The sequence below is a fragment of the Meles meles genome, chromosome 12 (genome assembly GCF_922984935.1).
Source record: "Meles meles chromosome 12, mMelMel3.1 paternal haplotype, whole genome shotgun sequence".
NCBI lineage: Eukaryota > Metazoa > Chordata > Mammalia > Carnivora > Mustelidae > Meles > Meles meles.
The window spans coordinates 59,872,519-59,898,614 of NC_060077.1; the positions used below are offsets into that span (position 1 = coordinate 59,872,519).

The window sequence follows — 26,096 nt, forward strand, 5'->3', positions numbered from 1 at the left end:
TCCTTTGGAAAGTGGGATTAGAATAGATTTTTTTTGACTACATAATTCTCTCATCCTTGTTTATATACAAGGTAAGCATAGCAACCTTAAAGGGTACGTATGGTAATTCTGTTGGAAGTGAGAACAGTGTGCGTAACACTTAGAGACAGGTGAGATCTCTCACAAGGAAATGCAAATATCTATCACTCCTCAGAGAATGCGGGTGGAAGAGCTACACCCACAGAGCTGGGAAAAGCAAAAAGAAGCCTTAAACCTGTGTCCCCGTCTTTGATGGCTGAGGTCTCCGGTATTGTAGCAGTGATGATGAAGAAAAGTTGCCTGTTTCGTGGCGCTGCCTCTGGAGCTTGCTCATTTCATTTTGAGAGCTGAGTTGTAGCCCAGAAGTGTGAAAGAAGATTAACATTTCCTCATTTCAGGGCAAGCAGATGCCTTCTAGAGCTCGGCAGGACCGAGAATTACCTCTTCTCCTGTGATCCTCAGATCGGGTGACCCCCAATTTCATAGCCAGGCTATGAGGACAACCTCACTGTTATGCATTGTCGAATTGCCATTTTATTACTATTCTTTGATCTCTGTATCTTCATGTTAAATTATCTACTTGTGAATTAAGTGATCATGTCAAATATCAGATAATTTGTGAGCTTAGTTCAACTTCTGTTACTATTATCACCAGAGATAATTTTTTAATAAAAAATGTTGAAGATCTGTTTCTCTTACAAATAAGACTTAACTCCAACTTACCAAAAGGAGTGTGTGTCTTTAAATAGCTTGTACAGTATAATTGATCTAAAAAAGCTGAGTAGAAGTTTTGACATATGTATATGCCGGTGAAATCATTATCATAATTGGGATAATGCAATATCCGTCAGCCCAGACATCTTCTCATGCCCTTCTGTGATTATGGCTGCTGCCCCCCCATCCCAAGCAACCACGGGTCTGCTTTCTGTCATTATAGATTAGTTTACATTTTTTAGACATTTATATAAATGTAATCACACTGTCTGGACTCTTAGGGAGGGGTTGACTTCTTTCAATTAACATAACCATTTTGTAAATCCATTCATTGTGTTGTACGTTTAAATACTTCATTCCTTTTTATTGCTGTCTAGTACTCCACTGTATAAATATACCACAGTTTATCTGTTTACCTGTTGATGGACATTGGAATTGTTTCCAAATTTTGGCTATGAGCATTTGTTTGCAAGTCTTGGTATAGAAATGTGCTTTCATTTCTCTTGGTTAAATACCTAGAAATGAAATGGCCAAGTCCTATGGTAGGAGCTGGTTTAGTTTTTTAAGAAATTGCCGAGCTGTCTTCCAAAATTGTTGTACACTGGAGTACCACTGGCCTCATAAAATGAGATGAAACGTCTTCCTTGCTCTTGAACTTTCTCTAAGACATCAGTCAACACTGGGGGTCTGGTGTAACGGGCTTGTTTAAATGCCCAGCTCTGCTATATCCAAAATGGGATGACTCTGGCCCCCGTTTCCTCATCTATAAAGGAGAGAATAACGGAACTTCGTGCAAGAGGTCATCAGGTTAAAAGAACCATTTCACATAAAAGCATTGCCACAGAGTATTGTCTCCATAAATGGTAACTCCTATTACCAACCCCATTTCAGTGAAATGGAATTCCTGTTTCAGACATACTGGCGAGGGAGGCTTTAACCAGATGGGTTTCTGGGGCAGCCCCCAGGGCCCGGTATGGCCAAGATTAAATATTGCAATTCCTCTCCCTCAGAGTATATCATCCGCTCGGTTGCAAAACCTCTCTCTGGCTCCTCTCCACCTGCATTCTTAGGTGGCTTCGCTCGGTTGCAGTTGCCTCGGGTGTAACTTACATGACTTCAGCTTTCCAGCTGCATTCCGGGGTGGTGCGCCATCCTGGTGACTCACCCAGCTGGAAGCCAAGGCGGGAAGGCTCAGATCAAACCCTGAGCCCGCTCTTGCCTCTCAACCTGGAATTGCCAAGGTCCTATTCCAGATCTAGCGTTGGCGACGGCAACTTGACTTCTCCCCCACGTTTAGAGATTTTAGGCTCCCCACATAAAATGAGATGGGGGCATGTACCTGTTACGTCCCAGGTGCTGCTCTGAGCAAATTCCTACCCACACTCATGTTAACCTGACAGTGCTTCATGAGTGGCAAGTAGTATTACCACCATTTTACAAACAAGTGAACTAGGCTCACAGGTGCTCAATGATTGGCCATGCTCAGGTTTTCTGTAAGCCTTGCGCTCATTCCTTTTCGCCATAGCTGGCCCTCACACCGGCCAAGGTTAAACATCACAGCAACTTCCAATCACTGTAGGTATTTTTCCTGGAAAACTTAATATGAAAGATAAAAATCTGTCAAAGATGCCTTTATATGGAGAAGAACTTACCATACTAGCTTGAATTCTGGTATTTGGGTGTTGGGGGTTTTTGTCTGTTTTTGTTTTTTAGGGAATGAGTTGGGATAGTCCTCCTTGTATGGTCCGAATGCATTCCCACATTGATATTATAGGTTGAGCCCATTTCCAGAAATAGGATTTACAAGACCAGGTGTATGTTCTTACATGTTGGGCTTATCCAGGAGACCTACATAAATTTAATTTATTAATTTTATGTTTCTAGACTTTTGTTTTCAGTATGACCAAAGTGGCTTATATGCATCTAGGAAAGAAAAGCTCATGGTAGGGGCACCGGGGTGGCTCCGTGGGTTAAAGCCTCTGCCTTCGGCTCAGGTCATGATTCCAGGGTCCTGGGATTGAACCCTGCATCAGGGTCTCTGCTCAGCAGGGAACCTGCTTCCTCCCTCTCTCTCTGCCTGCCTCTCTGCCTACTTGTGATCTCTGTCTGTCAAATTAAAAAAAAAAAAAAGAAAGAAAGAAAGAAAAGAAAAAGAAAAGTTCATGGTGAGGGCTGGGGTGGGTGTGTCTTTTTTTTTTTTCCCCCTTTTATTAATTTTTTCAGCGTAACAGTATTCATTCTTTTTGCACAACACCCAGTGCTCCATGCAAAACGTGCCCTCCCCATCACCCACCACCTGTTCCCCCAACCTCCCACCCCTGACCCTGGGTGTGTCTTTTTATTCTCCCTTCCTGCTACAGGGATCTGTGCGAGGGTTCTCAAGAGAATGGATCTTGAGTTGTTCAAGGCATTTTGTTTCATTTCCAGAAAAGAGGAACCATTCTGCATTGCTTTGAGTTAACAGCTCACGTTTCAGTTCTTTCCAAATGGAAATTATTAAGGAAGGAGACTTCATGTATCATTAATGCTGCCTGACAGTGCGATTGCTGTGCGCCGACCAGAGAGTCACTATGAAAATGTTCCTTATAAGGTCCAAGTGGGCATGAGCACAGTCTGCAGGAAGGACTGGCCTATCCATTTGGCTAAACTGGACCGTCCTTAACTTTCTCAAGTTCTAATGCTACTTTAATTTTATACAGGCTCTAATACAGCTGACATAAGGAAATTATGTTACAGTAGCTACAGAGAAGCTTCACTGTGACTTTATTAGCATAGTCACTAACGGCCCATTAGTAACTTATGTATCAATTTTTCCCTGAAATAAGCAGAAACATTCAGAAGCACAAACTAAAGTCAGAAGTATAAAGGGGACTGGCAGGGTCCTTATCTCGCTCTTCACCCAAGAGCCCAGACCACCAAGTTTGCTCCTATGTCTTGCCTCTGAAAAGAGAACTCAGAAGATAAAGCTGCTGGGGTTTAACAAATAGCCACACAGGGCAGGCTGGGAAGCTGGGCTGGATACAAATGCCCTATGTAGGGGGAAAACAGTCCCTAAAACAATTCTCTGTAGAGTACCTCACTTTTTGTTTTAAAATTCTGGAATTAGGGGCATCTGGGTGGCTCAGGTGGTTAAGCATCTGCCTTTGGCTCAGGTTGTGATCCCAGGTCCTGGGACGTGTCCCACATCGGAGTCCCTGCTTGGCAGGGAACCTGCTTCTCCCTCTCCCTCGCTTGTGTTCTCTCTCTTGGTTTCTCTCTCAAGTAAATAAATAAAATCTTTAAAAATAAATAAATAAAATTCTGGAACTAGACTTAACTTTTAATGTTCAGCTAGCTTAGGGCTTCAAAGATATTTGATATTAAAAGAAGGACTTCTATTTTTAAAGACCAAAAGAATGATTTCAAAAAATATATTCCAGGCTTACAGAAGATTTTCAATAATGACAAAGTTCTAGAGCTATAAAGAATATTATATATAAAATTGAAGCCCTTGTCCCTTTGATTTTTTTTTTCTTCTGCTGGTGATGACCACCTGAAATTGGTTTTATTGTTTCTGCACATGTATGTGTGTGTGTATATATATATACACATGTACAGAATATGTATATTCTGTACATGTGTATGTATATATTCTGTACATGTATGATTTTGCTGTGCATGTATTTAAATTTCACAGAAATATAGCTTGCTAGTCATATTCTTTCAATTACTTTCTTATTTTTTGTCAACCTACAATCTTAGACATCTGAAACAATATATCACTATGGGTTTAACTTGCATTCTTTTCCCCTCATATCTAGTGAAGATGAGATGAGCATCATTTGTATATTTATTGGTCATTAATTTTCTTATTCAGCAAAGTGTCCATTATTTTTTGGAAGGCAGTTATGCTAACCACTATACCACCAACGCTCTGGCACAAAATGTCCATTATTTTCTGTTCATTTTTTCACTGAGTAGTTTCTTTTTTTCTGATGTGGAGTGGTTCTTTTTGTTGTATGTATACTAATCCTTTGTGGTTTATGTGTTACAAGTAGCTCCTCCTAGGTGGTGGCTTTTCTTTATTCTTAAATACTCTTTATTTTTTTATTATTATTTTTAAAGATTTTATTTATTCATTTGACAGAGAGATCACAAGTAGGCAGAGAGGCAGGCAGAGAGAGAGGAGGAAGCGAGCTCTCCACTGAGCAGAGAGCCTGATGCGGGATTCGATCCCAGGATCCTGAGATTATGACCTGAGCTGAAGGCAGAGGCTTTAACCCACTGAGCCACCCAGGCACCCCTTAAATACTCTTTAAATGTGTACAAATTTCAAATGTTAATATATATAAATGTATCAAGTTTTTCCTGTTTGATTGCCCTTTTTGGTTTCTGGTATTAAAGTTCTTTCTTGAGATCAAACATTGCAAAGTTTTGCTTTTTACATTTTCCACTTAAACTCCTAGAAATTGTTTTGTATTTGGTATGTGGAAGGCCTAATGATATTTTGTTTTATGTGGCTGATAGTCCAATTGTTAAATAGTCCATCACTTCCCCACTGATTGAACAATTCTAACATTAAGATGTGCTTAATGTTCCAGGATTGAGGAATGTTTACCATAGTTTTAAAAAAATTTTGTTAAATACCCATTGTCAGGTTAAGACAGTGCTCTCCGATCCTAAGCTTTCTGAAGTTTTTTTTTTTAATAACAAATGAGTATTGCATTTAAAGCTTTTTCTACATCTATAGAGATAGTCATGGTTTTTCTCCTGTATCTATTAATTTGGTAAATTACAGTCATTGATATTTACATCTTAAACATCCTTGCATTCATTGGACAAGCAAAACATTTTATTTCAGACTTTGCAGCGGTGTTTATATTTGCAGTCAGTATATAAGTTTCTATCTTCATACTGTTCTTGTTTGGGTTTTGTGTCAGAGTACTACTAATCACATAATATGAGCTGGGTGCTTTTTCTTTATATTCTCTGAAACTGTGTATGAGTAAAAAGAGCTCTTCTCTGATTACCTTATAGAAAATACTTTAAAAAGTCTGAGACTTGTGGGGTTTTTTGTTTCACTTTGGTGTGTATGGATATATCTGTAACTAATTGGTTCAATTTGTTAAGGTTAACAGGGCCTTCTTAAATATTTCTTCCTCAGTCAGATTTAGTAAGTAATTTTTAGAAAATCATCCATTTCATCAAAGTTTCCAAACATACTGTCATAAAAATTTCTCATTTTCTCACAATTATTTTTGTCTCCTGTAATATTCATAGTTGTATCTAGGTGCCATTCTTGAATATTGTTTATTTGTAGCTTTTTTCTTGAACAATTTTGACGGAATGTATTTATTATTATGTAAAATATTATAAATCAGCTTTGATTTTTTTACAAGACTTTTTTTTAAGATTTTATTTATTTATCTGACAGAGAGATCACAAGTAGGCAGAGAGGCAGGCAGAGAAAGAGGAGGAACCAGCGCCCACGCTGAGCAGAGAGCCCAACGTGGGGTTCAATCCCAGGACCCTGGGATTATCACCTGAGCTGGAGACAGAGGCTTAACCCACTGAGCACCCAGGCGCCCCTGATTTTTTGATTTCCTCTGTATCTTGATTTCTCTATTTCATTCATCTTTGTTCATACCTTTATTTCCTTTCTTTTTTTATTGTTTTTTTTAAAGATTTTATTTATTTATTTGATAGACAGAGGTCACAAGTAGGCAGAAAGGCAGGCAGCGAGAGAGGAGGAAGCAGGCTCCCTGCTGAGCAGAGAGCCCGATGCGGGGCTCGATCCCAGGACGCTGGGATCATGACCTGAGCCAAAGGCAGAGGCTTTAACCCACTGAGCCACCCAGGCGCCCCCCTTTATTTCCTTTCTTTTGCCTTCTTTGAATTTATTCTACTGTTGCTTTTCAGATTATTGAGTTAACTTCTTTTCTAATACAAACACGGCAGGCAATAAATCTCCTTCTAAGTACTACTATAGAAGCATCCTCTAAATCTTGATATATAGCTTTTTCATTATAGTAGCCTTTGAATATTTTCTGATTTTCTGTGTGTTTCTTCTTTGGCCCAAGTTACTTAGAAGTGTTTACAATTTAAATTTTTACAAATTTAAAATTTTTAAATTTTATATTCTTCTGTTCAATTCAGTTGCATTGTGGTTAAGAAGGTAGCCCGTATGAAACCAGTTTTTGGCATTTCTTTATGAGCTTTGTGGCAGGATCGGTGGTCAGTGTGTGGACAGTCTCTGTGTATTTGAGATGAATGTGTCTTCTCTAACTTGGGGCATTGGGTGTATATGTTCCTTTGTTATGTTAAACTTATTAATTCAAGTCCAAAAATCCATCATGTCCATAACAAATTTCTGTCAATCCCTGTGTGAGAGGTATAGTAAACCTGGTCACTCTTGGCTTAGATTTAGTGGCATGTAACAGAAGAATAAACAATAGCAACTGAAGCAAGATAGTCTGGACTTCATTTATGTGAAGGAGAAATCCAATTCTATACATGCCTGAATGTCCAGGGCTGATGTCCAGCTCCCTAGTGGGCCTAGAGTATAGGGTGTGGTGACTCCCTTCCTGGAGCTATCAGGAATGGCCGTTTCTTCCCTCTACATCTGCCACCTCTAAAAGAGAGCCAGAGGTCGCTCCCCTTCTGTAGGGAGAATGGCTGTGGGACTTATGGCAGAATACAAGTAATATCAGAGTCATATCTTTCTCCTGTGCTAAGGACCCTTGTGTTCTCCACCAGGCGGCATATTTTCACTGAACTGAAGTAGGATTTCACTCAACCAATATTTCAGAAATAGTTGTATCTTACTTTTGGAATTTTTTTCAATAGATTAAGGCCTCATTGTTTATACAGATTTGTTTTGACGTTATCCAGAGGTCCAACAGACTCCTCTTCCCGACAGTCTCCCTTCCTTATTTTTCATGTAATTACATAATTTTCCCTTTTCCCACCCATTCTCCTGACTTAATATTTCCTGGGATCCTCACCTCTGTGATCCCTCTGAAGCCTCCCGCAGCTGGCTGTCCCCATAAGGCCATCTTCGGTGGACAGTCCAGATTGTGCGGTATCACCAAGAGTCAAGTCCTTTGAACATGCTGTATGTTCTTGGATGCTTCTTGACATAGAATGAAATTTCCTTAATTCCAATCAGATTTCAGACCATTGGACCATTGCTGTGTCTTTTTTTCTTCATCTGTTTTCCCAACACCTGTTTTCAGATGACGCAGTTATTTATTTTGAGGGCATATATTGAGAATCTGGTGTACACTAAAATATATTTTTAGTATTATGTAAAATAGAAAAGTTTTTTTCCTGAAGATAGATAATTTTTATTTTATTTCAATTCAATGAACATATACTGTATTATTGGTTTCAGAGGTAGACGTCAGTGATTGATCAGTTGTATATAACACCTAGTACTTATTACATCATGTAATTAATGTCTCTCACCCAGTTACCCCATTCCCTCCCCCCCTTTAGCAGCCCTCAGTTTGCTTCCTATAGTCAAGAGTCTCTTATGGTTTTTCTCCCTCTCTGATTTTGACTTATTTTTCCCTCCTTTCCCTTATAATCCTCCATTTTATTTTTTAAATTCCACATATGATTGAGAACATATGATAGTTGTCTTTCTCTGACTTATTTCGCTTAGCATAATACCCTCTAGTTCCATCTATGTCTTTGCAAATGGCAAGATTTCATTTTTTTTAAATTGATGGCTGAGTAAGAAAACGGTTTTAGATTGAATGTTGGTTCCATAAAGTCTTTCCGTAGACAGGTTTAAAATGTGTGTGTATCGCTCTGGAAAGAGAGAGAAAGTGGGGGGATGGAGAGAGGATGAACCTGTATTTATATGTTATGTGTATTACTGGAATTATTTTGGGGAATAGCAATACCCACCATTGATGACTGCTTCTATGCCAAGCATGGTGCTTAGTGTTTTATATACATTTCCACCTTCTTGTCCTTCCGGCACATGAAGTGGGTTAATTCCCTCCATTTACAGATGAAGATCCTGAAATACTCAGTAAATTTCCCCCAGCAATACCTAGGTACCAGTGGACCAGACCCTCAATTCTAACTGAAGTCTGGTTGGTTCCTACTTGGGTGCTTTTAATCACAGGTCAAGCCACTAAAACATTAACTCTATCTTTAGGTCATCACTGAGTGGTCTTCTCACATCATCCTTTAGGCAGCACCAAGAGTCACTGGCAGCAGAGAGAGAGCGGCGGCGGCAGGAGAGAGAAGAAAGGTTGCAGAGGATAGAACGGGAAGAAAGGAACAAATTCAAGTAAGAGGAATCTCAAGATTTTGTAACTAACAAACTGAAAATTAAAGCACATACCTTCATGTTCTCTATGATTAATACCGGTCTGAAGGGTTAGGTAGTAATATGTTTGCTTTAGATTGGGTCTCTGTTTTTAAGGAACAGCAAGACATTTCTGAAATGGGCTAGCTCTGGCTTGTTACAGCCTTTTCCCTCTAACCAAATGGCAGGAAGCACAGAAAACCAGCCAAATACAATTAGGAACTTGTGTATTTTGGGGGCCTCCATTATCTAAAACGGTCTTATCCAGGCCTTCCTGAAGACGGAGAGCCTAATTGTCTTAACTTGATTTATCATTTCCCCCTAAAGCTACTCATGTTTTATTCATGTTCTATTGGATGCCCAAAGAAATTGCTTTTTCCCCTTCCTGGTTTGCTTCTTCGCTCTGTGTAGCAATCTTCAGTATATTTTTTTTGAACAATAATTTCTCCTGTGGAGGAGAAAGCCATTCTGCCGATTACTCCCCGCCCATTATCCCACTGATCTCTTTGGTCTCCATCCAGCTCTAAGGCCGTGTTCCTGTCCCAGCCCGTCTGCCCCCACTGAATCCAGTATCACCCCATTTCTCCTCCGGCTCCAGCCTGTGCACCTGTTCTCCCAAGCCTCCTGGTCAACCTCCTTCCACTTCTCTTCCTTGAGCTTCATGCCGTGTGGTGCTCTGTGGACACTTGCTTACACATTTCATTCCGTCTACTCTTCCTTCCCCTCCTTCCTCTCCTCCTCCTAATCTCTCTCTTTGTCATCTACCTAGTCTCTCTCCTAGACCTTCTGTTCTTTCTTGTTTTCATTTCTCACCCCATCTTCACTTCCTGTTTCCTCAGTTTAATTTCTTTGGCAAACAGTATTCCCTTCAGTTACTCCCATTTAAACCCACAAATAGTATAAAACATTGTCATTGAAGATTTACAGGTTCAATAATGTTTTTTCGGGGGTGTCTGGGTGGCTCAGTTGGTTAAGCAACTGCCTTTGGCTCAGGTCATGATCCCAGAATCCTGGGATCGAGCCCCGCATTGGGCTCTTTGCTTGGCAGGGAGCCTGCTTCTCCCTCTCCCTCTGACTGCAGCTCCCCTTGCTTGTGTTCTCTCTCTTTCTCTCTCTCTCAATCTCTATCAAATAAATAAATAAATAAAAATCTTTAAAAAAATAATGCTTTTTCAAAACCCAAGATAGTATGTGTAATTGTAGAAATAGTCAAAATATAAGCGGAATTATGAAGTTGCCTTAACTGTAACTCTATTACATGGAAACAAATCTCCCAAGTCTTGGGTGAAATGCTAATCCTGGCTTTTGTAAGGCTGGGCTAACGGCCTGCATGAAGTAAACCGACATCATCCCTCCACTGTGATTGCATGGCGTGCCCTGGGCTGTGAGACTTTTCCCAAATTATATGTGGAAATGCCACACCTGTGTGCACCATTTCTCATGAAATAACTGTGGAAGTTGTCACGTCTGAAAAGACCAATTTGTTAAACCACTGGAACAGATGAAATCCTTCCTGGCCAGGACTTTCTGAAAGATTTGCATATTTTGCCACCAAGTAGCAGCTGAGAATCTGACTGAAACACGTGGAAGATTCAGAGATTTGTTTACGTATGTAAGGATTTTGTTGGAAAAACCAGGCTGCCAGTTCAGGGGAAGATGGAATATCCATCCTCCCCGTCTCTTCTGCTGCATCACTGAATGCAACCAGAAATCCTGGACAGAACGCATGGAGCTCTGAAAATTCGGAACCGTGAAAGGGAGCATGTGAACTGGACACAGAGGCTAGTCTGCAAAGTTCCAAGCCAGTGAGAGTGTACCCTTGTTTTCCTCCACTGTCACCTGGTGTGTCCTCAGAGGTACCCCAAAACCCAGAAACACATACTGAGTGTGAACTGAGAAACTCGGAGAGAAGGCCTCTCTTTCCGGACCAAGGAGCAGGAAATAGAGGTCCTAAGAGAGACAGGAGAAATGTCCTGTTTTTTTGTTTTTGTTTTTGTTTTTCATAATTTTGCCCTTCTTTCCTACCCCAGCCTCGAAACTATATTGTTACAGAAGCACAGTGATGGGAAAAAATTACCATTTTTTTTCACATACTGCAAATGGGTGCAGATGAAGTTACTGCAAAGCATAGAAAATAAAGCCCAAGCTTTCTGGCTAGAGGAGCAGGAAGGGGGAACCAGGGAAGCCAGAAAATTATAGGAAAGTCACAAAGAGTAGAGAAATCAAGAGAGCACTCCCAGCTTGTCTCCAGTTGTACACATGTGACTTAAAACCTAAACAGCATGCCACAGAGTTTGAGAGCAAGATATAGGGTGGAGCACCACTCAGGTCCCAGACTGGCTACTAGGTGGGTGCACACTGGGGCTTGATTTGGAGAAAATTAAAAATATTTGAAAACTGAGCCAATATTGGAACCAATGTGAGAAGGCAGTCAGAACTTGAAGGCTGAACCTAATCTAGTTGATTGTCTGCTGAAGCAAAACAAGGTTCTTCATAGAATTCAAGTAAGACCCGGAGTCTCCTTTCAAAATATTTAAAATGTTCTCAATGCAATCCAAAGTAACTTGTCACACAAAGAAACCAGGAGAATCTTGAAGGAAAAGAGAATCAAAATAGTCTAACTACAAAAGGACATAGATATCATTATCAGACAAAGACTAAAGCAGCTACTAGAAATATGTTCTAAGATGTAAAGGCAAATACTTTTGAAACTATGAAAAGATAAGTCTCTAAAGAAATAGAAGTTATAAAGAAGCAAATGGAAATACTTAGAGAACTGAAAAATACAGTAATCAAAATGAAAAATTCATTGGATGGGGTCGATAGCAGAATGGAGATGAGAGAATTTGAAAGGGTCAATAAACTGGAAGATAGAACAATAGAAATATTATCCAATCCAAAAAATAAAACAAAACATTGGAAACAATGCACAGTCTCTCAGGGACCTATAGAACAGTAAGGGAATGCCTCACACTCTTATAGTTAGAGCCCTAGAACTACAGGACAGGAGTGCATTATACTATGTATTAAGCTGTATGTATGTATATATGTAGCCAGACACTGTACTTGTAACTGTCCACTATTTGCTCTTGGTCCCAAGTGAGTCTCACTTTTCATTTAAGACGCAAATCCTGGCACAACCACCCTGTCCAGGAAGGAATCCTGATCATCAGGACAGACCACATACAGCTATTAATTATGACTGTAGTTCTATCCCAAAAGTCTTAGGATGTGAATGAAAAGAAATCAAAAAAGGAAATAGGAAAAGCTTTATCAAGTTGTCCCTGGATTACCCAAATGGCTGACTTTTCTTCAGCCATTTTATTAATTTAAGTTACTCAGTCTTCTTGTACTTTTTCCCTTAAGCATCCTTATCTGTTGTTATTATTATTAAATTATTATTAAAGGTAAGCATCCTTATAATATGTTATTATTATTAAATTATTATTAAAGATAAGCATCCTTATCTGTTGAGTATGATCTTTAGCTTCCTGTGCTATGGGAAGTATTATTTCTAATATGGAAAGTGATGAGGACAGGGGCTTACAAATGATAACAAATCTGGGTCTTTGCTACATTTTCTCCGTGTCCTAATCTGCTTTAATTCTTCTGACTTACTGTCCCCTTCATATCCTGTCATCAGTGCATGGAGGGGTATAATATTTAACCACATTGTGAGGTCCAGTTTAGAAAACCATGAATTCATAATTTTTCAGGAAAATAAGTGGTCCACTGAGAAGCGGCTGATCTTAAGTCTTAAACTTAGATTCAAGGTGGCATCTCAGCGGCAGGAACAGAACAACATACATTAAAGTTGGACGAAGTTTGGCATCTTGTGAGTGCAAACAAGAAAATGTACAAAGTAAGAGCCTCCCATGATCCCTGCATAGAAACGGGGAATGTGAAAGATGCAGAGAAAGAATCCTGCATTGTGGAATGATGTCCAAACTGCAGAGTACAACACAAAATGGCCAAGATGCCTGGACCCACCCAGATTTAATTCCTGAGACGGGAGTTGTGGAGCCTACCAGACCTTGACTGGAAGTTAATCATCTCCAAAAACTTTTTGCTTGCTTGTAATTGTCATATGTTACTTGTTTGTTGTTTGACATTTTTAAAAAGATATTCTCTTCTCCCTTCTCCGCCATATACATCTAAATTCTCCTTTCTTCAATTGTAGAGTCTCCCTGTTCTCATCCCTGTGCTTTTATAGGAAATCCATTATATTTAGTACTTTTAAAGTACTAAATATATAAATATATATAAAGTATATATATAAAGTATAAAGTATATATTTCAACAACCACTTTCCATTTCTGAGGCTCTGGAGTCTTTCATGATATACTGTCAATAATTTCTTGGCAATTTCATGAACATCTAATTCTTTTCTTTTCCTTCCTCATTTTGTTTCTCCTGCATATTTCCTTCAGCCGAGAGTATTTAGACAAAAGAGAGGAGCAAAGACAAGCAAGAGAAGAAAGGTTTGTATATTTCTTCTTTCCCGTTATAACCAAATGGCACTTGATTGTGCCATTAAGCAAGCATGCTGAGGAGACTGTGTCAATTAAAATAAATAGCTTCACTTCAGATGTCTAAGACTTTGGGTAACTGGTATTTTGGGGAATAGAGTGTCCTAGCTATGTAAATTTTCCAAGAAAGTACAGATTTATGGTTTAATGCCATCATGGTGTGAAATATATGTCTGTTCTCCACACTCTTCTCCACATGAGCATGATAATTTAGCATATTGATACATGGTATGTATTTTAAATACCCTGCACTTACCACCACTGAGCCTGTGGTAGGTGTCCCTACTGTGTGCTTCCATGTCACTCATTCAGCATTCCTTTGACAAATATTTGAACGTATACACTATGCCAGATGCTGGCCAAGGTGCCAAACATTCTTGAGACTCTTGCAGGATATGCCTGATCACTTACCTGTTTCCCTACTGAACTCTTCTCAGTTCCTAGACAGTAGGAACCATGTCTCATTTTCCTTATTGTCCCAATGCCCTCCATAGTGCTTGACACATAGTGGACACTTACGAAGGATATATGGAATAAATGAGCAAATAAACCCACAGATTTATTTAAAATACTGAGCTGTAAACTATTTTTTCAATGGCAGCATGCTATGAATCCTACTAAAATATCCAAAAGTGAATGTATTCATTGTCTGATAAACTAGGATAAGCAAAAGAAACTTTCTGGAACTAAACCAGCAAGACGAGTTTTGACCCTGTAGTAATTCCCTCTACCACCAGATGGCAATATTACACGGAGCAATGAAAAGGACGATTTCCTACTAGAGCCTGTGGGGAACCTCACCATCTGTGAACTATGCCAATAAGTGGAATTTTGCTGAATTTCCTTAGACACCTTCAGCTAAATAGTTCAAGACAGTCTGAGAGCAGGAAGAGTAGAGTCTGCCTGTGTCCAATTAAAAAAATTAGATGCTTTGGTCAGACTTATAAACAAAACTATGGCATTGTTTTAATTCCAGTGTTTTATTAGATTATTGCCATCATAATAACCAGTTGCGGCCAGCAAATTTAGAGCAAAAGAAACAAGAAACTCCTATTTTTCTAATTCATACCCATTTTTGACATTGGGGGACATAGACTTCTCCTGAAAATGCTGTCAACTTCATGCCTAGGCTTAAGAAACCAAATTTCATTTTATTTTTTTAGCTTACCTCCAGAATCTGGTTTTTTTTTTTTTTTTTTTTTTTGAGCTTTTTGACAACTTGACTGTCAGGTTATGTCTGCACAAGCAAGATTTGAAAGCTTCTGGGGAGATATCAAAGCCTGTACTGGCTCAGACTGACCTCAGAATTTTCCCAAACCATTGAAGGCTCCCTCTTTCTGGATATCAAATCGCAGCATTACTCATGCCTGGAAAACCTCCGCAGAGGGGTGTTTGCCATTCGTCTCCTGGTTCCTCTTGTTCTGACATCAGTCCTTGCCCCATGCAGCCATCTGCCTGGGCCTTCTTCACCAGTGCAGGAGCAAGCTTTCTATGGCTTCATGTGGGCCCCATCTCTGCTTACATGGAGGGTTATGGAAGCAGCCAAGAATTTCCCTTTGGTTTGGACCAGCCACTTTTCTTGGTTAGTTTGCTTCTTGAGTTACCTGGTGAAGAAGGGAGAGAAGGATATAAACTTTTGTCCTTGTTTGGAAAGCTTTTGGGGCTTTCTGGTAGACCAGGAAAAGCTAAGATTTCCAAGTGTAATGGAATTCAGAAATGAATGGGTAAACTGTAGGTCAGAGGTGAAAAGAGTTTCAAAAATAAGAGGACTCCATCTAGAAAGTTTTTTTTTAAAACATTTGTTTATTTTAGAGAGAGCAGGGAGAAGAGCAGAGAGAGAGAGGGAGAGAAACTTAAGCAGACTCCCCACTGAGCACAGAGCCCAACAGAAGGCTCGATCTCATGACCCTGAGGTCATTATTGAAACCAAGAGTCAGACACTTAATCAACTGTACCACCCAGGCATCCCTAGCAACTTTTGGTAGAGCCAGGTGTGTTTGTTGGGTCCCATGTCTCTTATTCTAAATGCAATGACTCAGAGAAAAATGGTCAGAGCCATAGCAGAGGGTTTTTGGAGGTTTGTAGTATAACAAGATGAATGTGGCTTTGCTATTTTAAGATGTAATGGCCATCCAGGCACATTTGATTTTATTTTTATTGATTTCCCATTATCTCATTTCATAATCTCAGGCAAAACTGTTTTATTGACAATGGTGCAGACTCAGAATAAGGTTCTGTTGAGGTGCTACTTCCTTTTTTTTTTTAAGTATTAGGAGAAAGGCTTTATCGGATCATGAATAAGTGACATTCACAAGCAATCTTTCTAAGGGAATAAGAAGGAATGAGATCAAGGCTGAACGTATGTTGGGGTAGGGTTGGGGCAGGGATTGGTCTGAGGGGGATGGCATGGGAAATGCCTATGACAAGTGGGGGTTATGGGAACAAAGCGCAAGGGGAAGGTCAGACTGGGCTGGGATTAGAGATATGACACATGTAAGTAATGAGTGAAGCGGTAAGAGAGGATTCTGAGCATTGCTTAGCAGGTCTGAGGATTTGTCCTCAGACAGAACTTAGAAGGAGCCAGATTTCGGTTTAATGTAAGGGAGAGCTCACAAGTAGGAGAGTGGCAGGAAAAGTCATCAGTGAGTGGGTTTGGGTTAATCTCAAGTCAAGCAATTTCTGTAAGGCCCTGTGTATGTTCCCTCGAGCATCCTACCAGCCCCTGCAGCCCATGACCTTGGCGGATGTGTGAATTCATTCCTAAGGTTTGTTTGTTTATCTCTCCCACTGAACTGTGAGATCCACGAGGGGGGTGAGTTCCTTGTTTATTATGAAATCTCTAGTACCTACGGCAACTCTTAGCACATGACAGGCACTCAACAAGTGTTCAATAAATAATGAAAAGAGGAGTGAATAAACAAAAGATATGGATAGAGGTAGGATAAATGGGAATGTTTAGCTGAAAGTGGGAAAGGTGAAAAGTCTTTCCTTGAGGCTGTAGTCTATGAATGGAAAGCCCAGTGCTTTGCACACAGGAAACTTCAGGAGGGTCTATTGGGTGGGGGTTGTGTCTCAAAGCCACAGGGACCTATGACCATCCTCTTATGGACTGCTGGGCTCCTGGGATCAGGTACTGTTGGACCTCTCAGGGCACTCAGAGTCTGTGTAAGGGAATGTGGTGACATAGGGCAAGCTTCCTCCCTGGGGACTGTGAGAGGTTGACATGGGCAGGAGAGGTTCCTAAGCCATACGCCCATAAATGCCATGTGGCTTAGCCCTTCCCAGGCACGCCAGGTCCCCTCACCTCTCTGGCCCATTGCAGGTGGACACGGGCACTGCTTTCTCACGAAGATTTAGTCACTCTTCACTTCAGTGTCCCCTGTCCCTGCCATTTCTTACATGTCTTTAATTGTGGGCCCCTGGATGGCTCAGTTGCTTAAGCATCCGACTCTTGGTTTCAGCTCAAGTCTTGATCTCAGGGTCGTGAGGGTCCATGCTGGGCAAGGAGACTGCTTGAGATTCTCGCTCTCTCCTCTCCCTCTGGCCCCCCTGCCACCTCCCACAGCATGCACATGTGCACATACTCTCTCTCTCCGAAAGTAAATAAATAAAGATAGATAGATAGATAGATAGATAGATAAGTCTTCAACTGTCGCAAAATACCCATAACATCAAATTTACCATTTTAACCATTTTACACACACAATTACTAGTGTTAGATGGTCACATTGTTGTCTGAGCCATCTCCAGAACTCATTTCATCTTGTAAAACTGAAACTTGATATCCATCAAACAAGTCTCCAGGCCCTCTGCCCCGCCATTTTTGTCTACCAGATAAACCTCCTCAGAGAAATTCATGAAATCCTTGACTCTCCCCATGTCCCCTGGATCCTCTCTGGATGACATCTGTGACCTGGCAGGAAGCCTTGAGTCCTATGTATCCAGGCCCAGGATGAACAACCCCTGGCGTCCCCTGGAAAGTGGGGTGAACCTCCACATGCCTGCTAGTCTGGCTGTCCTCAGGTAGGGCTTTGGAGAAGCCACGTCCAGGGCTGTGACCCCTGAAATGAATTTCGTCAATGGCTTGGCCTCCTGGCTTAGAGCCTTGGACCTACGTAGATCTCCTTGTCCGAGCTCCATTTCTCTGCTGCCTCTTTCTCCTGTGACCGAAGGCTTGGACTCAGCATGGCCATACCTCCCACACCCCTCCCAGGCCCACAGCATTCCTGGCCTGAAGGGGACACCACCTCATTTAGAACATGCCCCCTGTTGGGGCTCTGACTCTTGTCCTCAAGGTCAGTTTCTTCCAAGATTGCACAGCCAGGTGGTTTTCCTTGCTGGTCCAAGTTAAGCTCGGAAATAGCTTCCTTTTGTTACCTCTCCTGCCTCTTGAGATGGGATATTGTTGGCAAGGAAAGTACGGAGTTTCTAAAGCTTTCTGTCTGGGCAGAGTTCCCTTGCCCTGTCACCATGAGGCAGCTGTCCTTCAAATCATGCCCTAGACGTTCTCGTATGCAGACCCACCACACATCTTTTATCAGATTCACTGCGAGAAGGGGCTCCCTCCCCCAACCAGTGAAATGGGTTCATTTGCCACCCTGGGCCTCCGGGACTGCAGGGAGACCTCGGCAGGCAGGGTGCTGCACGCCTTGCCTGCTTCTCCTTGGCCAGGCTAATGCAAGGCGCTGAGGGAAAGAACAAAGGATGGTGATCTTCTGTTCTCAGAAATCCTATTATCTGCTTGTTAAGAACAGACACACACATGTGAAAAGATGACTAAATATGCCAGGCAGTAAATGTAAAATGCCATCTGAGTTGAATGGACTACATATCCGACATGAGTTCAGAGGCAGGGCCAAGATCACTTCCAGCTGTAGTGGTCAAGGCAGGCCTCACTGAGGCACACACGCGTGCGAGCCTGGCCCGAGGGGCAGATTGCCTTTGGACTGGCAGGGAGAAGGGGTGACCACCGTGGACAGACAGACCAACAGACCTGGGAGAGCCCTACCCACCTTCCAGATGCATGAAGAACTGCATGCCTTATCAGTACATTCTTTTGAAATGTTTTATGTATGCACTCTGCCTTTCTTATGTGGGTGAATTCAGAATGCCGTGTGCAGTGTCTGGTGGGGGCTTCGGGGGGCTGGAGTCGGGGGGCTTGCCTGTTGGGAGGAACCGCAGCAGTGAATCTGGCTGGATGGGAGTGAGCGTCTTGAATAACCTGTCTCAGAGTCTAGCGGAGGGTGAGATAGAAACCTGCTACAGCTGAGTTCAGAAACTTATTTCTGAACAAATAATGGTGGGTAAAATTAGCAGACATCTGGAAGAGGCACATATTTCAAAGTTATTTTGGTCTGATCTATAAAGCGCACTATGAGGAATATGATTGGTAGCTGGTCTTAATAAACAGTTAGTGGGTTCTGCCTGCCTGAAATGCAAAACAGATGTATCTTTGTTCTTTTAAACTGACTTTGATGAAAAAACTATATGTGACGTCAGGTCCAAGCTATTGGATGTCTGAGTTCTACTCAGAAATATTTTAGAATATAAAAAAGTTTCCATAGTCGACACGGAGAGAACAAAGTGAATTCCAGTCGTATTGCTGTTAGCATTGAAGCAGGTTCAGAAATTCAGGGAGGGCTTCGTCCAACAAGCCCTTTTGGTATTTGGGGGGCATTGTTTCTCCCCGCCTCACCAAGGCACCCTCCCATCTCACAGCTGCAAGCCCGGAGTGCGTGTGGTTTTCAGCTGTCACTGCTGGGGCTCTGTAATGGGCATTATTGCTGTTTGGCTTATTTGTACAAATGTTTCCTAAAAGAGCAAAATCGGATTCTGCAGCAGTGATCCAGGATCTGGAGACAGTGTGATGTTGCCATTCCTCCCAATTTGTTTGGTTATGAATGATGCGGGGTTTTTAATCATTAGCATCTTGGCTTTGCTGGCTGTTTTTGGCAGACTGGCCCTCCAGCCAGCCCTGTGCTGTGCTCTGTGCATCAGGAAACCAGCTCACTCTGCAGGTGTTTCAGCCATAAACAAGCATCGGCCACGGGCTCCTCTTTCTTTTTACGGAAACCCTTTGGAATTTAACTTTCAGATACAAATACTTGGAGCAGTTGGCAGCCGAGGCACACGAGAAGGAACTGAGAAGCCGGAGTGTGAGCCGGGGCAGAGGTGACCTCTCCTTGGACCTGACCTCCCGGGCAGCCCCTTCCTCCCCCACCCCTCAGCGCCGTAGCCCTCCATCTGTAGACTCAGAAGAGGCTCTCCCGGGATCCTCCTCCTCTCTGGGAACAGCTCAGCATCCCCAAGGTGAGTGCCAGGAGAGTAGAGGGAACTCTGATGGGGTAATTCGTGTTAAGCTTCTGGGCAGTAGGGACCATCACTCCATGCAGAGTGGTACCGAGTAGTCACCGAGGGTAAACTCAGGACAACTGCACCATGCTAATAAACCAGCTGCCTTCAGAGTCACTTCTGTTAAAGCAGAATTATGTGTGAAGATTGTCAGTGCATGGTCACTGAGAAGGGAGAATATTGAAAATAAGGCTTACTTAGCCATTTTCTTCCTTAATCACAAGGTATTAACTTAGTACCCTATAATTTGGATATTATTTATTTATTGGTTCTTCCCAATAAAGCAACCACTTTAAAATGTTCTGACCTTAGGAATTATGGGTCTGTTTCCAATTAAACTGATGGAGAATAAAATTAATCAAAGCAAGCAAAGAAAAAATGCGGACCCAGTGGAAATAGAAGTTAAACATTGAATCAGAAGAAAGGGAAGATAGTAGCGATTACTGGCGCGTGTGGTGTGGGTGTAGACGCTTGTGTGGAGACAGACGGGCTCTCTCTGGAGAGACTGTCTGTCATCTTAGCTTTATTTGGAGAAAAACAATGTTGTACACTGCAGCCTGAGAGCATCAGCTGTTTTCCTGATGGCTCTGAGGATGGTGGATCCGTTCTCTCTCACATTAACAGAGAGGATGGGTCTTGGACACTGGCGTCTATGTTGTGTGTTGACGAGCCTACAGCTAGCACTTTTCAGTGTGACCGGGTGTTATGGCTTGCAGTCTGGCCGAGGCTTAGCCAACTGAAGACAACAGACAAGCTCAACTTTTAACTCTCAGAGGTACTGACTAAATATGGCGTCAAGTTGAATTTCAGCAAGGCAGCACTGCATGACCTCAGCAGAACTGGATGTAACGGAACAGTGTTGTCCGTCCAAGTCCTGGCAGGCTCTCCAAGCCTCGGGGCTCATTCTGCAGGAGCAGTCTGGCTTCCCTGCGGCTTTCTATCGCGTCCAGTTCCTGCTGGTCCCCGAGCCGGGGAAGATTGTCCCAGGCAGATGGGTCAGTCATAGATGAGTAATGTTGGTCTGAAAATCCTGAGACTCGAAGACTCAGGAAAACAGACTGTTCTGTGACAGCTCTGTGCTTTCCAGCCCCTGCCTGGTATCCCTGCTCTATCTAAATTGTGGTATTGCCAGAAGCGAGATGAAAACCATTCCCCTGCGAAGCTTCGGTTCACCACTTAATCTGGAGACTTTTAACTCTAAGAGTTGTACCCTCTCCAGTTTGCGGAACGGCTGTCTAAACTGGGAAAACACAGAGTGGCCCCAAGCTGAGAGAAAATTGTCAGTATCTATAAATACTATTTGTCCTCAAAACGTTTCATCTTCTTGATGCTTGTGATGAAAAGACAGTTCCTCAAGAATTTTGCCCAAGGATGGTCAAACCTGAGATTGTTCTGTCCAATTGTAAAGGCAGAATATATTTTTTTTAATATTTTATTTTTTTGAGAGAGAGAGAAAGAGAGCGAGCAAGCATGAATGGGGGGAGGGGCAGAGAGAGAGAGAGAAGCAGGGTTCCCACTGAGGAGGGAGCCCAATACTGAGCAGGGAGCCCTATGCAGGACTCAATCCCAGGGCCCTAGGATCTTGACCTGAGCTGAAGGCACATGCTTAAACAACCAAGCCACCCAGGCATCCAAAAAGGTAGATTATGTTAAACTGCAGTAAGAACACAGAAGATACTTATTTGGGGTACATGCAGTATGCATTGGGGAAAATAAAGTTATTGCCGTATGCTTTCAGAGAGATTAATAGTAGGTGTCCTTTTCCTCTTCAGAGAGCTGACTCAGACTGAGAGAACGTTTGATGGAAATCACACCACATGCATCTGAAGTAGGGATACTGGGCTTGAAATGAGACATAATTACAAATTAATGCAATAACATCATATGATGTTTGCTCTGTCCAAAAAAACAAAGCAGTGGTTCCTGTGGAATCCAGAAAAGCTGTCCGTCATACATTAATTATCTGCATCAGTCGGAACCAGCCAAGCAATCTAATACCTGTGTCCTAATACATTGGTGAAAGACACAATTGGCGATTGGAAGTGTATACGAGGAAATGCTGTGAGAGGATGGTCTCAGAAAGGTGCTGAGAGGGGCGCCTGGGTGGCTCAGTGGGTTAAAGCCTCTGCCTTTCGCTTAGGTCATGATCCTAGGGTCCTGGGATCGAGCTCCGCATTGGGCTCTCTGCTTGGCAGGGAGCCTGTTCCCTCCTCTCTCTCTCTCTATGCCTGCCTCTCTCCCTACTTGTGATCTCTATCTGTCAAATAAATAAATAAAATCTTTAAAAAAAAAAAAAAAAAGGTGCTAAGACTTCCTTCCCATTTGGAGACCTTAGCCCTAAAGGCAGAAGCACCAAGCTGGGCTGGGGACAAGCTTTCTGTCAGCCTAGCTGGCTGTGGTTCTCTGAAACCTTCTACTAGTCTCCAGTTCATAGTCTGTTCTTCTTACCAGCTTCCATTATTAAAGGCTCACAGTAGTTTTTTGCTTATCCCTCACATTTACAATATCCCAACATCTGGGGGAAGAGTAAAAAAAATCTGATCACACATCCAGATGTTTGTCCCACTCCAAACACCTGGCACTGTGTGGTCCAAATGGGCCCGGGGCTGACTCGCTTTTTCACTCTCTCTCCTTGTGGAATCCTAGGATGATCATCTTCACACTTGTGTAGTTCTCTGTCCCTCCCTCACAAATGCTGCTATTCGACCCCTCCTCGGGCATCTGAGGAGGCGGGGGAGATGCTGCTACCCATATTTTACTGAGACTCAGATAGATGGGAAGGGACACCATTTGCGGAGTGAGTGGACACCATCCTGAGGGTCGAAGCCATCTTTTTCCACTCGGCCCAGCCATTTATGAGGGTGTCACGGCACCCCAGTATTTGTGGTAGTGATCACGTTCATGCCGCACCATCCCTTTGCTTCGACCCGTACATACGTTGCAGCCTACATTTCAGAGTTATGTTTGCCAAAGAAAGGAAAAACTGATATTTGCGACTGAATTATATATATCTCGGGATGAAAGGTCACTTTATGGGTTTTTTGTTTATTAAAGATTCTGGGGAATTTTTATTAGCAGAAGATAGGAAAGCATTAAACTCTCCTTTACCTTTGCTCTTACAAAATATATTTAGAAAGAAGGAAGGGTAAATGTTAAAATGCCAATAGCGTTATGGACCATCTAGTGAGGTCCCTCAGCCAAAAGGCTTCCCAGATAAATCTGCTCTGACTTTTGTATAACTTTAAGCCACTGCCCCCACCATCGAGTCAGTGTGTGCTTGAATTATTTTTCCATCTGGCCCTCTTGTGGCTCACAGCAGATGTGTGTCCCAGGACTGCCTAGACTTCATGGTGATGGTCTGAATATTTTTCCTCTGTGTGAAACTACCAGGCCCAAGTGAGGAGCAAACACATCCATGTGTTCTCATTTGCACTGTGCTGCAATTCGTGGAGACAATCAGCCCCCAAGTTAGGTAAACACAAAGGGCCTCTCTCTTCATTGCCTTAATTAGCCTTGCCTTATTTTCACTGAGCCCTGGTAGTACAGATCAGAATATCTAGTAAGTTTACTTACTGTTATTTTCAGAAACTCGTAGATGTCTCTGGAAATAAGTTATTCTCACTAATTAGAGAAAAAGGTTCAGTATTCTTATTGGGAGAGGATTCTTTGCTATGACTCTTGAGAAAGTTGCTGAGGAACAGAAGTAATCTGCGTAACTACAAGTGAAATCATTTTAGCCCAGTAACCTGTTACCCCAGTAGGTACACCAGATCCACGTAACCTATTTCGTGGAAACAAAATGGAGACACCGTCCATCTCAGAACCGGGGACGTTCTGTTGGAACGCCTGTTGGAAACCGCCTTTCCTGGAGGCTAGTTCTGTGTGACTTTCTTGGTCCTTGACTGATACCACTGAGTCCACCCTGAGGCTAAGTGGAGAGAAATTACCTTTCCCGTTGGAAAGCAGCTGCTGTCATGAGGCCACAAGTGGCTTTTTCCCCCTAATGCAGCCATGAAAGCATACATTATGGCTAGATTATTTTTATTTTTAGCTCAGTGCTCTTTACAATGCACACAGAAATCATACTTTAGAGATGCATTTGAGAATTTTTCCACACTGTATTATGTCAGGGAAAAATATTTTCAATGGTGGTTTTTTTTTTCCTCCCCATACCTGGATTCTTAGATGTTTCCAAATGTCTTCTTGTTGGGCCTTGGAGATCTAGAATATAACCCCTATGGCCATGGCCTACTCACCAGCATTCACCTGGAGGCATTGACAGAAATTACTGACATGCTGTACGATATTTTCTGTCATAGATCCAAGCTTTTAAAGTGCTGGTAAATAGGACTCTTCCTCTAGCTTCCTTACCTTCTCACCTGGAAATAAAATACAGACCTATAGTTATATCCTGAAATGTTCCATTGGCTTAAGTGAATAATCATTTTTCACGTGGGCATCGTTCATCATCACAGCTGTTGTCATTGTTACTAGTCATTGACTGAGCACCTTTGTCGCCTTGTGTGACATGTTTTGAGTCTCCTTCAGGTGTAGACACTCTCCTGAGTTACCCAATCCACATGGCAGAAATCAGAAACATCTGGTATCCTGTTTCCAGTTGGCACAGTAGCAATGGAATATCATCGGTCATCAGCCTAATGCATGCTGGTTCCCTTGCATAGAGCTTTTGGACGCCTCCAGTCCAGTATTTCATGCACTGGCAAGAAACTAGATTCCTTGTGGTTAATGTGACTCAGGGCAGCCCCACCTCCCCACACTCCACCTGACGGCTGCGACTTGATGCCATTTGGTCAGTTAGAACCTCTCAGAATCTCTCCCCTAGCCCAAGGCACTGCCGGCTACACCTGACGTGGAACTGCTTTATGAGCCTTTGCAAATCATTGTTTTTCTGCCTTGCTTTTTCTCTGTCTCTAAAAATGGAAAAGGGCAAAACTCTCCCTTTTTCCTTCCTATAGAAAATGACAGTTGCCTGCAGCGTGCTTTCATGCACCATATTTTAAGACATAGTCTTGAATCCTTTTGAAGTAGAACACGTATGAGTCTTACTTAAGTATGCTTAAGTGAAGACAAGGCAGGGAATGGCATTGGAAACGTTAAAGAATGGTATTGTGTGATCAACATGATCATTTCACAGGTAGTAATTAGGTATCAAAAGCTCTGAAGTTAACTCTTGTAAGTTAATAAGTTAGCCTGCCACAGCTTTGTGGATTGGGGCACAAGGCATGAAACTGCAGGGTTGGAGACAATGGACTTGATTACTCATAGCAACCTTGAGCTTAGGGACCCCTCATCTTTTATAGTGGGCAGTAAACACATCTTCCCTTTCTCCCAGAGGGAGACCTTATCTTCATCACAGCAAGCGCTAAACCAGCCAGTCCTTTGCTCCACGGGGAGGCACCATCTCTGTCTTCCAAGGCCATTCACTATGGACACATCCTCAGAAAGATATCCCAGAGCAAAGACTGTCCATGTCTCTGCTGGTAAGACTGCAGAAACAGGAGAGACCCATGGAGAGTTGTTTCCAAGATTGGATTATAATGGTTTTTAACCAACACTTACAAATTTGTGTCTTAAAATCTGTTTAATGGAAACAAAATATTCAGTTTTAGAATAGGAATTAGCCTGTTTGTTCTTACTTGACAAAAAGAAAGTGCATCAGAAGTTACAAGACCCAGTCTGGAGCTCTGGGGGTGAATGAGCTTGTCTGCATCTGGAGGCGCTAACAGGGAATCTGGAAAGATGTCAGTGCCTTTCATCCCAGGTGAGAGCCTTGGGTAAATGCTCCTGGGGACATTCAGGAGGCCTCTATAGGTAGGAACATTGAGCATTCTTCAGTCAGTGTGGTACTTTGAATTTCCACAGTTGTTAACAAAGAACTGAGAAATAACAAAGGTGGATAATTACCCAGTTCCTTGTAGCATTCCTCCCTGTGGTCAGGACCTTGATCAAGCCTCTTGCCATTCCACTTTTCCCTCCAGCACCCCTGCGCCCGCTCTACCACCCTGCCCCCACTCTACCACCCCTGATTTTCCCCCACCCACCCCGATAAGGCATTTGTGCCAAATGACACACTGTTTGCAATGTGGCAGGACAATCACACATTGATCTTCCAGTCCCTAAAGTACACTTTTGCAGGAGAACTCCAGGGGTTGGTGACCCTG

At 42.3% G+C, this 26,096-nt stretch overlaps 1 protein-coding gene across 6 annotated transcripts in view; it reads left to right on the forward strand.

Annotated features, from left to right (window-relative positions):
• The window catches only part of FHOD3 (formin homology 2 domain containing 3), a 459,983-nt gene that overhangs the window by 354,056 nt on the left and 79,831 nt on the right, over positions 1 to 26,096 (forward strand). For 4 of the 6 annotated variants that reach the window (XM_046025395.1, XM_046025389.1, XM_046025390.1 and 1 more), the window contains 3 exons: positions 8,882 to 9,016; positions 13,465 to 13,515; positions 19,658 to 19,872. In XM_046025395.1, coding sequence (XP_045881351.1) covers positions 8,882 to 9,016; positions 13,465 to 13,515; positions 19,658 to 19,872 — 401 coding nt within the window. The remainder of the gene's footprint in view (positions 1 to 8,881; positions 9,017 to 13,464; positions 13,516 to 19,657; positions 19,873 to 26,096) is intronic. The other 2 variants (XM_046025392.1, XM_046025394.1) reach the window with 1 other exon arrangement.